Here is a 15,072-nt window from a genome sequence, read left to right as displayed (position 1 = left end):
CAATTCTGCACTTTAAGGTTTAAAATCAATTTATGATTCCATGTAAAACTACTTTAAAGTCTTTTTTTTTTCTCAAGTAAGAATTTTACATTAAGTTTTGGGAATCCAGAATCCCATAAACAGCAGGCTCATGGAACATTTAGTATTTTTTGTAACTGGCCACCTCACATATATGACTCTGTGCAGTGTACAAAGATAAATACGATTAGTACAGGTAGTCCTCAACTTATAACCACAATCAAGTCCAAGTTTTATGTTACTAAGTGAGAAATTTCTTAAGTGAGTCTTATCCAATTTTACGAATTTTCTTGACACATTTAAGTGAATCACTGCAGTTCTTAGTAACATGGTTAAGTGAATTTGGATTCCCCATTGACTTTGCTCGTCAGGAGGTTTCAAAAGCGGATCATATGACCCAGGATACTGCAACCGTCATAAATGTGAGTCAGTTGTCAAAAACTGAATGTAAATCATGTGACCATGCAACAATCATAAGTGTGAAAAATGGGTGTGACTTTTTTCAGAGCCATTCTAATTTTGAACAATCAGTAAGTGAACTGTTATAAGTTGAGGACTACCAATACAGTAAATAATTAAAACAACAACCACCATGAAATTATAGTAGTTTAGTTTATTTTTTTATTAGTTGCCCTCTCCCCTCTTTGGAAGAGCTTTATAGCTCCCGTTGCCTTAAGAAAGTTCAAAACATTCTCAAAGATCCATCTCATCCTGGGCATCCTTTTTTTAACTATTACCATCTGGCAGATGATACAGGATAATAAAAACAAGGACAAATAGGCTGAAAAACAGCTTCTATCCCAGGGCAGTAGCTCTTTTGAATTCTGCTGTATAGTGCAATATTAATGCAATATCAGCTTTTCAGTTCAATTGTATAGAATGTGAAGGATGTGTGTTTGTGTTTTATTTTTACAGTTTTAAGGTACACTGAAGATGGCATTTAATTTCATTGTACGGGGTGCAATGACAATAAAGTAAAGTAAACTGATTACATTGCCAATCTTATAGTACAAAATATTTATACAACATAAAAAAACTACTCAAATCAAGCATCACTACAAAGTAGTAAGAAATACAAATGACACAAATGATAGACAGATGGTTGATAATAGGGAGCTGAATCTAGCCCATCAAAAGCCAAAATTTTAGAGGGCATAAAGGTTTAAAGGCATAATGATTATTTGACGCAGGACTTAAATATAACAGTCCACAAAGTAGAAATCTGTTTTCTTAGGATCACACAGCTGTCTTCCACATAATATGCCACCTTAAACCTTATCTATTGGCCCTGATGCCTTATATGCATTCTTCTTAAAAAAAGCTCTGAGCTACCATAGCAGAACCACTAAGCATAATATATGAGTTATCATTCAGAACCAGCTCCTTACCAAACCTATGGTCTTTAGCAATGGTCATTCCTATTTTCAAAAAAGGTGACCCCTGCTTGGTTGAAAACTACAGACCAATCTCATTGTGTTGTGTCACGTGCAAAGTTATGGAATCAATTATTAATCAATGCATTACCTTCCGGCTAGAGTCAAACAACTTACTCTTCAATAAACAATTTGGTTTCAGAAAAAAATTGTCCTGCAATTTGTAACTTCTACACTGCAAAAACATATGGACTACACTTCTTGACCAGGGTAAAGCAATAGATGTAATTTACATTGACTTCTGCAAAGCCTTTGACTCAGTAGTACATGACAAACTACTATTAAAATTAAATTCTTACGGCATTTCCGGATCCCTTCACAAGTGGATTACTGCCTTCCTGTCAAATAGGCAACAAATAGTAAAAATAGGAAATGTCCTATCAAACCCTGCACCAGTTATCAGCGGTGTCCCAAAGGGAGTGTCCTAGGACCCACACTCTTTACACTCTTCATAAATGACCTTTGTGGTCACCTTATTAGCAACTGCGTCCTCTTCGCTGATGATGTAAAACTATTCAACACCACCGTCAATGCTACCGTCCTTCAAAAATACCTTGATTATGTGTCTAAATGGTCTAACAATTGGCAACTCCAAATCTCTACCAACAAATGCTCTGTCCTACACATTGGTAAAAAAATCCATATACCGAATACAAGATAGGCGGATATGACCTTGTTGATGACCCTCACTTTGTCAAGGACCTTGGAGTTCTCATATCGAATGATCTAAGTGCCAAAGCTCACTGCAACAGTATTGCCAAAGGGGCTTTAAGAGTTGTAAATTTAATTTTACAAAGCTTCTTCTCTGATAATACTGTTTTGCAAACTAGGGCATTCAAAACCTTTGCTAAACCAATACTTGAATTCTGCTCTGCTGTCTGGAATTCGCACTGTATATCAGACATAAATACAATTGAATGAGTCTAGAAGTATTTTACCAGAAGAGTACTACACTCGTCTGTTCGCAACAGAATACCCTACAGCACCAGACTTGAGATTCTAGGCTTAGACAACCTTGAACTATGCCGACTAAGATTGGACTTAAGCATAGTACATAAAATCATATGTTACAACATCTTACCTGTTAATGAATATTTCAGCTTTAACAACAACAACACAAGAGCACACAATAGATCTAAACTAAATGTAAACCACTCCAAACTCGATTGCAGGAAGTACAATTTCAGCAACAGAGTGGTCAATGTCTGGAACTCACTACCTGATTCTGTTGTCTACTTAAACCCCCACTCCTTTATCCTCAAACTAACCTCTATTGACCTCACCCCATTCCTAAGAGGTCTGTGAGCGCACAAATCGTGCCTACCATCCCTGTCCTATTATCCCCAATTATCAGTTCCTATTTCTTGTATTTAAATTTATGTTTATTCTTGTTTCTGTTATATATTGTAAGCTTTTGACAAATAAAATAAATAAATAAATCTGCCACATGATCCTAGGAAAAAAATAAGCTTCAGAATTGCAGAATTCATTCACTCACTTACCATCTAATCAAAAGTGCTACATAGCTTTAGTAACCAGAAATATGAATGGACATAGTGAAAGGGGAAAGGGTCATGACCAAACATAATAAATCTTTTCAGGATATATAAAAACTGTGATTGGCTGAGTAAGTTACTAATCAGTGTTTCAGAAAAACTGGAATTAACCACAGAAGTCCTACAGTTTTCTAATTTGATAACACCTGGTTTCATGTGTCATTTGCCAATCAGCTGCCATCAATAAAATCTATGAATTTTACTCCTGGGACTGATCACTCTCTATGTTTACTTCATTATATACCAATGTACCTTTTTCCCCCCTCCTGTATCAATGGAGATTTATTTCAGTTTCCAATCTTTCTTAATTCAATGGAATCACATGTATAGATATAAAAACATAGGGAACATCAATAATTTTTCAGCAAGGTATTACTTAATCTTCTATGTATATAAGGATTTATATATCATTATACTGAAAGCAACTGTGCAAATACAGCATAGTGAAGCACAAATTTGCAAAAATGTTTACATGCTGCATCTGGGTTCTCAATGTGATACTGAACAATAACCATTTAAACATCCTTGATTCTAGGAAACTTATTATTTTTAGTTTTTTTTAAATTTAATATAACGAAGCAAAATAGCAGTCTAAAAAAGAATCTTTGTTCCCGCAATGTTTCTAGACTCTACACAGGCATATATTTAGGCATTCCTAGAAAATAAAATGATAATACTTGTTTGCTTTCTAGTATGAGTATGTTGTGACTGGCCACATCAATTATAATAAGCATTTTATGAGTTATAAACATGTATACTAGCCTCAAAAAATTGAGATCCCCCAACCCATTATGTTGTATAAATCTCTCCATATGATTAAGTTAGTACATCATATAGAAACCAAAACTAAGTTGAATCATGATTCAGCTAACCATGAGTAAGTTCAAATATTTCCACTATCTTTGGAATGCTGTCCAAAAAGTTTTCATTTCATTACAGCTACCAAAACCTATAAACTAATGGAAGAAAGTTCTGTGGAAATGAGTAGACCAAAGCCTCTTTCATACTTGCAAAACAGAAGCTGTTTCAATTTCTGTATTTACATTACACAATGAAATACTAAATAATCATCCTCTTATAGACTAGAACATGCAAACTCAGTTCAGATGGTTAATTTAAGGTTCCTAGTATGAATCTACCAAATTGTGTGGTGTATACTATGGATAACCTTATTGACAAAATTGTGGATAAACTTGAAAACACAGCCAATATTATATAAAACTGTAGCGCTATGGATCTGGGTGCTATTTAAGGAAATACATTTATGGGATCATTGTTATAAGTCTCTATTGTTCATTGTTATAAGCAACTATATTAATATATAATTGATATAAGGAAGTACTGGAACGCGTAACACCAGACATATCACTAGAAAGCAAAATCACAAAACTGTGTCTCACTTACTTTGGCCATGTCATGCAGGGGAATTCACTGAAGAAAGCAATTATGTTTGAAAGAGTTAGCGATAAAGAGAACACCAGGCCATCAAAGAACACGGTGTCTGGACACTATCAAAGCTTACACCAGCCAGGACATAGAGAAACTCAAAGAAGTACTGCAAGTTCAGAAGATGTGGAGAAATCTGGCTCATAGAATCACCAAGAATTGAACTTGGCTAAATGGATGATATCATCATCATCATCATCATCATCATCTAATTGTATTTTCTAGTAGTGTAGAAATATTGTCATTATGCATTTACGTGTATACAAGAGAGAGAAAAAGTTTTCCACAAAAGGAAGTTTTACATTTTTTACCCATTCCTGCACAGATCCTATTAACTATTCCCAGATACTGTTTGTGGACCTATAGTAAAGCAAAAGAGGAGGTACTGCATAGAAAACAAACAGAAAAAAGATCCACAATTACTTTATTAAAAATATAAGGAAAGTGTCTGGACTGCATTACAGAAACTCACAGAACCTTATTTCTAATTCTTTAAGTTTATGATCAGTCTGTACACTATTCTGTTGTTTGTTTCTCTACCCCCTGAAGAGAAATAAGGAGAATCAAACAGCCAATAATTTTCTAAAATGTTATAGTTGCATTCAAATAAATCAAATCATCAGAATCATTAAGAACAATTCTTTCAATTTTATATGCTGAATGTTATGCTTTCAAGCTGCATTTTCCTCTCTAATTTCCTGATCCAACAGTACAGATTATTATATCTTTAACTCTCATAGAATCGATTTGTATTGCACCATTAGGCCGATATTCACATTGTTTTCCTACACACATGGACCTATGGTATTTACGTCATGTGTGACTGTTTTCTTAAGATATATGCTCTTACACATTCATTTAAAGAATTCACAGTGGTTCTAAATGGTTTTCTTACAGTTATCACACTCTTGTATTACTTGGATTCAATTTTTAAGACATTCCAAAATGGAAAGGAAGTGAATCATCTACATAATAGAAATATTGGCAAAGGTGGAAATGTTCTGGCACTCTAGAATTTGTTAACTGCATTTCTAATAATTCCTGCTCACCAACATAGTTAAAGATCCAAACAATATAGTTAACGATCCAAAACATTGTGGTTTCCACAGTCTGTTCTATGGAAGGGCTATATAAAGAGGATTACTTTATCCCCAATAAGCCATTAAAGTTCTCACATAACCTCCTAACTAAAATTATTGACATCAAACCTTCAGAAATATTCTAACATTAAATAAAATAAATTAGTTTATAATAAATTGTTTCTATAATGAATTGATGGAATTATTTGTTGCAAATATAAGATTTAAATGAAGAAAAAGTTAATAGAATAGAAATATCCTTACAATTAATAATCAACCTATAAACAATTTGTAATGTACAAAAGTTAATAATCACCTAATTTTTTTCTTGATTTTCTCCTCTCATATTTCTAATATACTGTAAGGGTATTTGTATTCTGAAATTTTAGGATGACATGTTCATTAAATTTGACACCAGATATAGATTCTTCTAAATTTCTGTCATGTAGATCCCCTTTAATAGTTTTATTATGGTAAGGTCCTTAAGACTGTACAAAACTTTGGATTCAATTCTGAAAAGTTGTTTGGCATATGTGGGTTGTGCTATCCATAGACAGAACATGGGTTATAAGTATAGCAACAATTTCCAACTTTTTTTTAACATGGCAGCATATGCTCTAGAGCAGGGGTGGGCAAACTTTTTGGCTCGGGGGCCGCATTGACTTTTAAAATTTGACAGACGGGGCGGGTCAGCACAAGATTTTTTGGGAATCGCCCCCCTTTCCCCCCCTTCTTCTCCTCCCCTCGGAGGCCCCCTGAGTCAGGAGTTGCTACCGCCGGCGCTGCTCCAGTCCCGTGTTGCCTCGGGAAGGGAAAGGCAAAAAGGAAGAGCCGTGGCGGTGCTTTGCAACGGCAGCAGCGGTACCGGAGGCTCAGGCTCAGCGGCTCCTGGTTTTGCCTTTCCCTTCCCAAGGCAACGCGGGACTGGAGCGCGCGGAGCTGCGCCGGCGGTAGCAACTCCTGACAGCCCCAGCCGGACACCTGAGCAGAGCCGGGCGGAACTGCCTGTTGCTGCTGCGGGCGCTGCTGCGGGCGTCTGGCTGCCCAAGTAAAGAACCGCACCAGCTCAGGGCAACTGTGAGGAGCAAGAGGGAAGCCAAGGTGCTCATTTCATAGCAGTCAACTTCGCTCTCTTTTGCTCCAGTTAGGTGCTCCCGGCATGCACAAGGAGCATGAAGGGAGGCAAACACCGCACGGATGCATTTTAAAAGTCAGAGAACTTTGCCCAAGACTTCTCGTGTATTCAGGGCTACACCTCTCCCAACGATGAGTTGGTGGCGATCTAACAAAACGTCTTCCAGCTCTTAAAGATTGACTTTAAGAACGCCCCAAGAAGCCAAGAACAAGAACAAAAGTAGAGGCGGCGGGGGCAACAAGGGCATGTGATGGGTCCCTCCACGGTCCCCTCCCAGGTGACAGCCAGGGCTTTGGCACCTACTTTTTCCTGAGAGGTGCGGTGTCTGCCTCCCTTCATACTCGTGGAAGGACACACATGCCCCGTCACCCTGGCGCCACTACATTTGCTCGGCTTCTTCCATGGGGGCACTCTTAAAGTCGACCTTTAAGTGGTCCCGAACATCCGCCCACCTGCCCGGCACCCGCCCTCCTGGAGCACGCTTTCTTCCTTCTGGAGACGTGCCTCTTCCAGCCCGGCCTGGCCCGGCCAGCCAGCAGGTGACCACATGTCCTGGGGCTTGTCGCGAGATGCCTGCAGCATGCTCTGTTCTATGTGTCAGGCCCAGCAAGTCCGAGCAGCTGGCGCATAGAACAGGGTGGTGCTGGACCATTGGAGAAGCGGAGCAAAGCCGGAGATTAGTAGCTGCCTCTTTCGGCACAGAAAGCTTCCCCCAACCAGCCGCTGGTCTCCTCCTCCTCGGCCATACAGAACAAACAGGCAGAGAAGGAGGAGAGCAGCTGGCCAGTTGGGGAGGCTTCTTGTGCTGCAAAGAGGCGGCTAATGATCTCCAGCTCCGCTCTGCTTCTCCAACATCCTGCGCCGCCCTGTTCTGTGCGCCAGCTGCTCGGACTTGCTGGGCCTCACACAGAACAGGGCGGCGCCGGATGTTGGAGAAGCAGAGCGGAGCCGAGATCATTAGCCGCCTCTTTGCAGCACAAGAAGAACAGGGTGGTGCCGGATCATTGGAGAAGCGGAGCAAAGCTGGAGATTAGTAGCTGCCCCTTTCGGCGCAGAAAGTTTCCCCCAACCAGCCGGCTGGTCTCTCCTCCTCGGCCATACAGAACAAACAGGCAGAGAAGGAGGAGAGCAGCTGGCCAGTGGGGAGGCTTCTGTGCTGCGAAAGAGGCGGCACGATCTCCGGCTCCACTCTGCTTCTCCAGCATCCGGCGCCGCCCTGTTCTATGTGTCAGGCCCAGCAAGTCTGAGCAGCCGGTGCATAGAACAGGGTGGTGCCGGACCATTGGAGAAGCGGAGCAAAGCCGGAGATTAGTAGCTGCCTCTTTCGGCGCAGAAAGCTTCCCCAACTGGCCAGCTGCTCTCCTCCTTCTCTGCCTGTTTGTTCTGTATGGCCGAGGAGGAGACCAGCCAAGAAGCGCTGCCAGGCGGGGGCCACGCGGCGCAGGGCAACACGCCACTGCCCAGCCCTGGCAAGGGAAAGCAGTAGGCGTTCCCGGGCGGCGGCCTCGGCCCCGCCACCAGGAAGCAGCTGCCCAGCTCCGTGTTGTGTGTGCAATTTTTGCGGCGCGGGTCTCTTTGGCCAGCCCTGATTTTTTTTCAGAGGGGAATATTTTTTTTCCAGAGGCGGGCCGTATAAAATGACCAACGGGCCGGATGTGGCCCGCGGCCGTAGTTTGCCCACCCCTGCTCTAGAGTCTATATCACAAGGCAGAGCAGCCATGAAATCCTGGATAAACAATACAGCTGCGTTAAAGTGTTTCAAACAGGTGAAGTATTACAATCACATTTATGTGCACACTCCAAAGCAGCTTTTTAGAACTGAACTTAAAACACTGCCCAGTTCTAATAGCCATTATGTTCCAAATGCAAACAAAAAATAAAATGTGCAACACTAATTATATTTAAAAGATTATTTATGCTGTTTTCAATTATCCAATAATTGTTTATATTATTTTCATATTTAGTAATTGTAACAAAAGCTATTAGCTATACTATAGGAATAAGTCTTTGCACATTTATTTAAAAATAAAAACTATCTTCTATAAGATTTATTAAGTTGAACAAGCATAGAGTAGCTGATCAGATTTATTTATCTCCCACCTTTATTTTTACAAATAACTCAAGACAGAAAACATATAAAACACCCCTTCCTCCTCCTATTTTCCCCACAACAACCCTGTAGTTTGGGCTGAGAGAAGGACTGGCCAAAGTCCTCTATCTGGTTTTCATGGCTAAGGCAAGACTTGAACTCAGTCTCCTACTATATACACCTTAACCACTAACATAGTAAATTATCAATAGTCTCCTAATTAGACCAAAAAAAAATATATCCCCAGAGAATTCTCTGCATCTCACCAAACTTCAGAATGCTTAAAAATAAATTCCTTTAATTTAGCAGCAATTAAAACCATTATCACATATAAAATTCATTTAAATCCCTGCATATTGACCTGTGATTAAGCTTCAATGAAGCCCATAGGATAGTGGCGGCTAATCTTTTTGGGCTCCTGTGCCAAAAATTGCGCGCTTGTATGCCAGCACCCAGAAGGCAATTGGCGCAGGGGGACCACGCCACTGCGCGTAAGACCCCCGCATGTGCCGCGTGTCTCTGCACATGTGCACACATCTGCGCACCCCTCCCCCTGCGCATACACACCAGATACCAAACAATCAGCTGTTGGGCATGCAGTGCGCGCACATGCGCAGTGGGGCTCTTCTGGGTGACCTCTCGCGTGACAGCAGAAATGGCTCTGCGTGCCACTTCCAGCATGCGTGCCATAGGTTTGCCATCATGGCCATAGGATATAAACATTCAGAAGTTTGCACTGTTATTGCTTATTATGTACTTTAGTTCCATTTATTTCAGTTATACTACAAAGTGGCAACCTCAGTTTTCCTATCAAGTTTGACTCCTTGGACAATTTTACTTAAAAGTCCACTTGTTAGCAAACATATTAGTTGAAAAGTTGCATGTTTCACTGCACTGAAATTATCTTAGATATCTCCATTATACTACTAATTCTCCTAGCATCCATATAACTGGCAAGTCAGTCTACTATTATTTTCTACCCCATATGTATATAAAATCATAATTCCTTTAAATTTAATGAGAATAATTTTCCAGGAATATGGGATTGTAAATTTTTTCATCTTTTAAAAACTCAGTTATGTCAACTTCAGACAGGATGATACATACCCATGATTAAGTTTTCAAGTAAATTATTAAATAAAAGACTTACAAGTATGTTGTTACAGATTTCTGCCTACTGTTTGCAATTTTTCTTATAGACTTTCAGAGTTTTATTTTCTATGGACAAATATAGGTAGTCATCATTGATATAAATGTGTGATCTGTTTGCTACTCTCAAGTTTAACATTTTTATAATGATATACAAAGCTCATAATATATTACACAGCCAAATGGTTTCCTATACATTTAAGGCTCTTCCAGAACAATTCAAAAGAAAGCCCTGTTTAAATTCTAATTTTCTGCAGAAACTTTTTTTTTTAGTTTAAAACCTGCACTTCATATTCAGACAGAAAACTCACTGCTCTATCACTTATATCTGAACAAAAATAGAATTCAAAAATTTACTAAAATATTTATATATACTTTCGTCCTTTCTAATGAGGTAAAGTGGCTTAGAAGGAAATTTGACAGCTAGTGCCCCCCAATTTAGCACTAATAAAAAAGAATAGATTAGTTAGATGCACTTCAGCTGCAAAAACATTTTATCATTTTGTTGACTGGGAGGTATTTCAAAAGAAAATTAAGGACCCTTACCTCCACTGACCTTACTGGTTAATTAAAATTTATGGGAAATAAATGAGGTTCTTTTGGAAGTCAGCAGGAATTACAAAGGATCTGGATCAAAATTCTGGGGCTTAAAAACTAGTCAGTAGGTGCTGATTAAAATTCACTACCATTCACTACCATTCATAAGCCTGTGTCTTATGCAAGTCCTAAGTACAATTTTATTAGTTTTGACATACCCTTTGTAGATGTATGCATTTTTTAAAAAAGGCTTTATACAACTATAAAGCAAGGATATCTAGCAATCATAGAGTTAACCATTAGTGAAATTATAACATAAGGTAATCTATCTAAAGAAAATAAGCCACCTTGGGGAAAAAAGTGTTTTAATATATAACTTTATACAATTGAGAGTTACTAAAATTTGAGAATTTCTTCTCTTGCTGCAGTGTCTCGGTACACACAACACATGATTTAAGAAAATCAGGGCTCATTTTTAACACTTCCATCTGTTTTTTGTTTGTTATTATTACACCTTTTTCCTGGGTCATGGAATGTGATGTAAAGTTAAATGCCACTTGACATGGCCATTCCCCTGTAATTAGAAACCACTTTGTTTTGATAAGGGCTCTTTCAGAAATGGGTTTCCATATCAATTTGCCCCCTATTGCTTAACACTAGACAAAGCATTTCAAGCACTACTGAAAGGGTAGTAAAAATAGAACAGACAACACTTACCTTTATCCCTTGGTGCTGTGTGGTTAAGGTTAATTTGGATTCATCCAGAAGCAGAACTTCGCAATAAAATTCCTCAGGCACTGCACAGAAGCAGCCCATGGCTGCTCCAGTGTCTTGGATGTCAGAGTGCAAATGATAAAAAAAGAGATGAACGTAAGTAACTTCAAGCACAGCAAAGGGGAAACCAAATAACTCCTTCTGATCGGCAATTTTTATTCCACTCGGATCAAAGGTGAAAGAAAAGCAGACTAGTCTTTGTCTTCAACGAGCTGCTAAAGAGGGTGGCTTACACCAAAGGTTAAGTCTTCATCAGGCATCCTGCAAAAAGAGGGGGAAAAGCCCAAATCCCTCTTACCACCTTGTAAGCAAGGGGGAAAAAAATCTATACGTTCATTGTCAAGCTGTTAAGAGTGAATTCAAAAGAAGAAAGTTGTCAGAGGTAAATCCATTATAAAGTTTCACACGCTCCTCAGCCCTATGGGCTTCTTTGTTCACCGTTCAGCTAGGAGAGTCTCTTGGCCTCTGAAGCACACGGGTGCTGTGGATAATTGAGCAGTTAACAAGCTTGCTCTGGATATCAATATGAGGCAATCACAAGAGAAGCTGGTCATCCTTCAAGGCCTACTAGGGCCCGAGCCCTTCAAGCGCAAAAGAACTTAAGAAAGGCACCCGGGCCGGGAAAAAGCTCCAATTCCTCCTCGGCTGCACAACGCCGGGCGCTCCAGCGAAAGCTCCTCCAAGCCCAGTCCCCGGGATTAATAATTACCCACGTTCCCCTCCCCCTTCCTCCTCTCCCTCGGGGATTGCTCTTTTGTATGCCGAGAGAAAAGGAAGGATCCGGGCAGGAGGGAAACCGCCCCGCCTTCAGCGCGCACACCCCCCTACCCCCGCCTTTTCCTATCTGACAACGGGGGATACGGGGGCTTACCTGGAGGTGCGGAAAAGCCAAACCAAGAAGCCGCTGCTCCTGACAGGGCGTGAAGAAGCGGGCTGGCAGGTACGGACCGTTCACCTTTGTGGGCTAATAAAGCACAACCACAACAGCTTGCGCTTTCTAAGCCAGACGCAAGCCCGTCTGCCTCGGACACACACACACACCCTTCTCTCCGCGGCGCTGAAATCGTAGGGGGGGGGGGTGGCGGCGGCAGTGACACACCGTATGGCTCCTATTGCCGTTTTCTCCCGGCCTTGTCCACTCCTCTCGAGTAGGCTTTTCCCGTCGGGGAAACAGCGAAGGATTCAGGATTCTTCTTGTCGCCCAACTCAGCGGGCAAAGTTCCCCGCGAAAAGCGGAGCGAGCCTCGGGCGCAGCAGTTAACAAACGCCACCTGCCCCGGAGTGGGTCCAGTCGCTCAGTTTCCTTCCCAGCTGGAGAAGCTGAGCGTGCGAGATGTCAACACTGCTTCCTCGCCGGACCTTCTCTTTCTCCTCCTCCACGGATGAGGCTCGGCTTCCCGGTCCACCTTTGCCAACATGGCCCAGGATGGTGCCAGGAGGAGCGGCGGTCGCTTTCCTTGCCCAGCCCAGGGGCAGCCGCGGCTCCTGCGCGCTTCTACCTTCAAGGCGAGCAACGCCTCCGCTCAAGCTGTCGGCTTGCCACCTCCTCCTCCTCCGCGGCTGAGAAGTCGGACTTGCTCCCGGGGAATCGCTGTGGCTCTGGCACCTCCGTGATGCCGGCTTGTGGCTGGGCTGCCCAACCGGCGTTTTTGTCTCCCTCCGCCTTTTTGCTCCCGCCAACCTTTCACCTTCCCTGCCTTAGCAGCACCGGCGGGGGAGGAGGCGTAACTGTGCAAGGACAGCAGTGACCCCTACCGGGCGATTCCGCCAAGCCGGACTTGAACGTGATGATTCAGAGAGGGAACGGCAGAGTGTGCTTTTAGATGAATAACCACTCCAGGAGAGATTTAGCATGCAAACTATTTCTTATGGAGACAGACATCTCTCATCAAGAGTTGTCTTGGCAAAAGGAGAAAGGCATCATTTGCTGGAGACTGCTGCTTGCTTTAGATGGATTTAAACACATCTTAAAAATGTCTATCATAGATGTTCTTACAAGCCCTTTACATAATGTTTGGAAGAAGGATTTGAACTTGCTTCCAATTTATAAAAATTCCCTGAGGCCTTTCCTGTGCACATTCCACTTAAATCGCCTTTCAGATGTACAGCACTGTACGCCTATATTACACCAGGGAATGGAGCAATCAGATATCACTAGACAGCATAGCATTCAATTGGTAAAAAAATTGCATAGAATGCTGAAAACTTACCAAAGGTGTGATGAGAGTGCTTTGTGCTACATAAGATCATCCCCCCTCAATCTTAATTTTAGGCTGAGTTCAATTTCACATTAAGTCATGATGTGGATTGTTTGTGATTAAGGGCTCTTTTTCCCATCCCGGAATCTACTACTAAGATGCTTGGTCTTTTTCTTCATGACATTATCCAATATCCGTGTCTCATTGCTAGCTTATTTTTTTTCTTTTTTTATTAACTTTTTATTCCACTCCACCATATCATGCAGCAACTCTTGGTGGTTTATAATATAATAAAAAGTTAGAAGGTCCTGCAAGAAATTTAAATTAGAGGAATTAAATAGAAAATATAAAAACAAAGATGGTGGACGGTCTGGGAGTGGAGATCTTTTCTACATGGTCAGTCACCCCCAGCATAGCAGGCCTTTGTTAGGGCCCAAGCCAAGCAGCAGAGCCAAGTTTTCAGGCTCTTCCAGAAGGCCAGGAATATGGGGTCAGACCTCACTTCCAATGAGAGAATATTCCATAGAGCAGGGGGCCTAGCAGAAAATCTTGTCTTGGACCCTGCCAGTCAAAACTCTTTGGCAGTTGGGATCCAAAATAGACCCTTTCCACAGGAAAAAAAATGGGGCAGGCTAGTGCCATTGGAGTGCGATGGCTCCTCAGCTACCCTGACCCCATGCTATAGTTGGTTAGTTCCTTTGTGGGTCCAATTCGCAAAAAGGAAACATTTTTTCTTTTTAAATAGAATTTTAGGTATGAATACAATCTGGTACACTTGAGTGTTTCTCAACCTTGACAACTTTTAAGAAGTGTGAACTTCAATTCCAAAAATTCACCAGCCAGCATGCCAAGGTAAGAAATACTGCATTACACTAATGATACTGAGCCATTCAAGGATTAACCTAACTCCGATTGGCTACTTTATGCTGCTGCACACATATTTCATCCATTCCCATTGCTGGGATCTGCTCTCTGTGGTTATATTGGCTTAGTCTATAGGAAAGATTAGGCACCTGCCCCTGCAGAGATATCTGCCTGCTTAATGCCTGACTAATGCTTTCAATTGGTTTAGTACCTTTTGGAAAGAGTGCTAGACTTATTTTCTAAGCAGCACTTCATTTTTAAACTGCAGAGAAAGTTAACTTAAAGCATGAGAAAGAGCTGCTTTTTCCAACTGTTGCTACAACTGTAGTTTTGCCGCTTCTACCAACAATGAGCTTCTGTGGAGAAGGTGACGCCATCTTGCCCACTCTAATTCAAATTTGGCACTGATGACTAGGGAAAAATTAACTGTCTGATAATTCACAATTCTCATACAACATTTGTCAACAATGGAACATGGTTATTATTGTTACCACCCATATTCATCTTCCCTACCTGAAACCTGTCAGCTGGATTGTTTTCAACCTGAGTTTAGCACTCTTCAGTAATAGCTCGACTGAGAGGGACAGATGAGGGGCTGCACTGAGTAGGAGCAGTGGGAGCATTTCCTCCCACTTTACCTCAGGTATCCCTTTACACTTGCAATCTATTAGTCAGACAATTTGACAGATGGATAAACCTATTGTTTTAAGGACTCATCTATGTTCACCCAACCATATCCCAACCCAGGGACAGTAGTGGCTTTTTTTTTTGCCCACTGGGAAATGGGAGGGAAA

The 15,072-nt window shown here is 41.3% G+C and overlaps 1 protein-coding gene across 11 annotated transcripts in view; it reads right to left on the bottom strand.

Annotated features, from left to right (window-relative positions):
* EPB41L4A (erythrocyte membrane protein band 4.1 like 4A) overlaps positions 1-12,925 on the bottom strand; it is a 102,133-nt gene extending 89,208 nt beyond the window's left edge. For 2 of the 11 annotated variants that reach the window (XM_087958059.1, XM_087958064.1), the window contains exons 1-2: positions 12,088-12,916; positions 11,160-11,272 (exon numbers count right to left, since the gene is read on the bottom strand). In XM_087958059.1, the coding sequence (XP_087814185.1) occupies positions 11,160-11,258 (99 nt within the window). In that variant the 5' untranslated portion in view covers positions 11,259-11,272; positions 12,088-12,916. Of the gene's footprint in view, positions 1-11,159; positions 11,478-12,087 lie in introns of all 11 variants that reach the window. The other 9 variants (XM_026673181.2, XM_087958062.1, XM_087958060.1 and 6 more) reach the window with 9 other exon arrangements.
* Between the last annotated feature and the right edge of the window lie 2,147 nt (positions 12,926-15,072).

The sequence above is a fragment of the Notechis scutatus genome, chromosome 2, assembly GCF_049901735.1.
Source record: "Notechis scutatus isolate UNSWTSFEM ecotype Mainland chromosome 2, rNotScu1.2, whole genome shotgun sequence".
Lineage (NCBI taxonomy): Eukaryota > Metazoa > Chordata > Lepidosauria > Squamata > Elapidae > Notechis > Notechis scutatus.
This window is presented reverse-complemented; position numbering and strand designations above follow the sequence as displayed.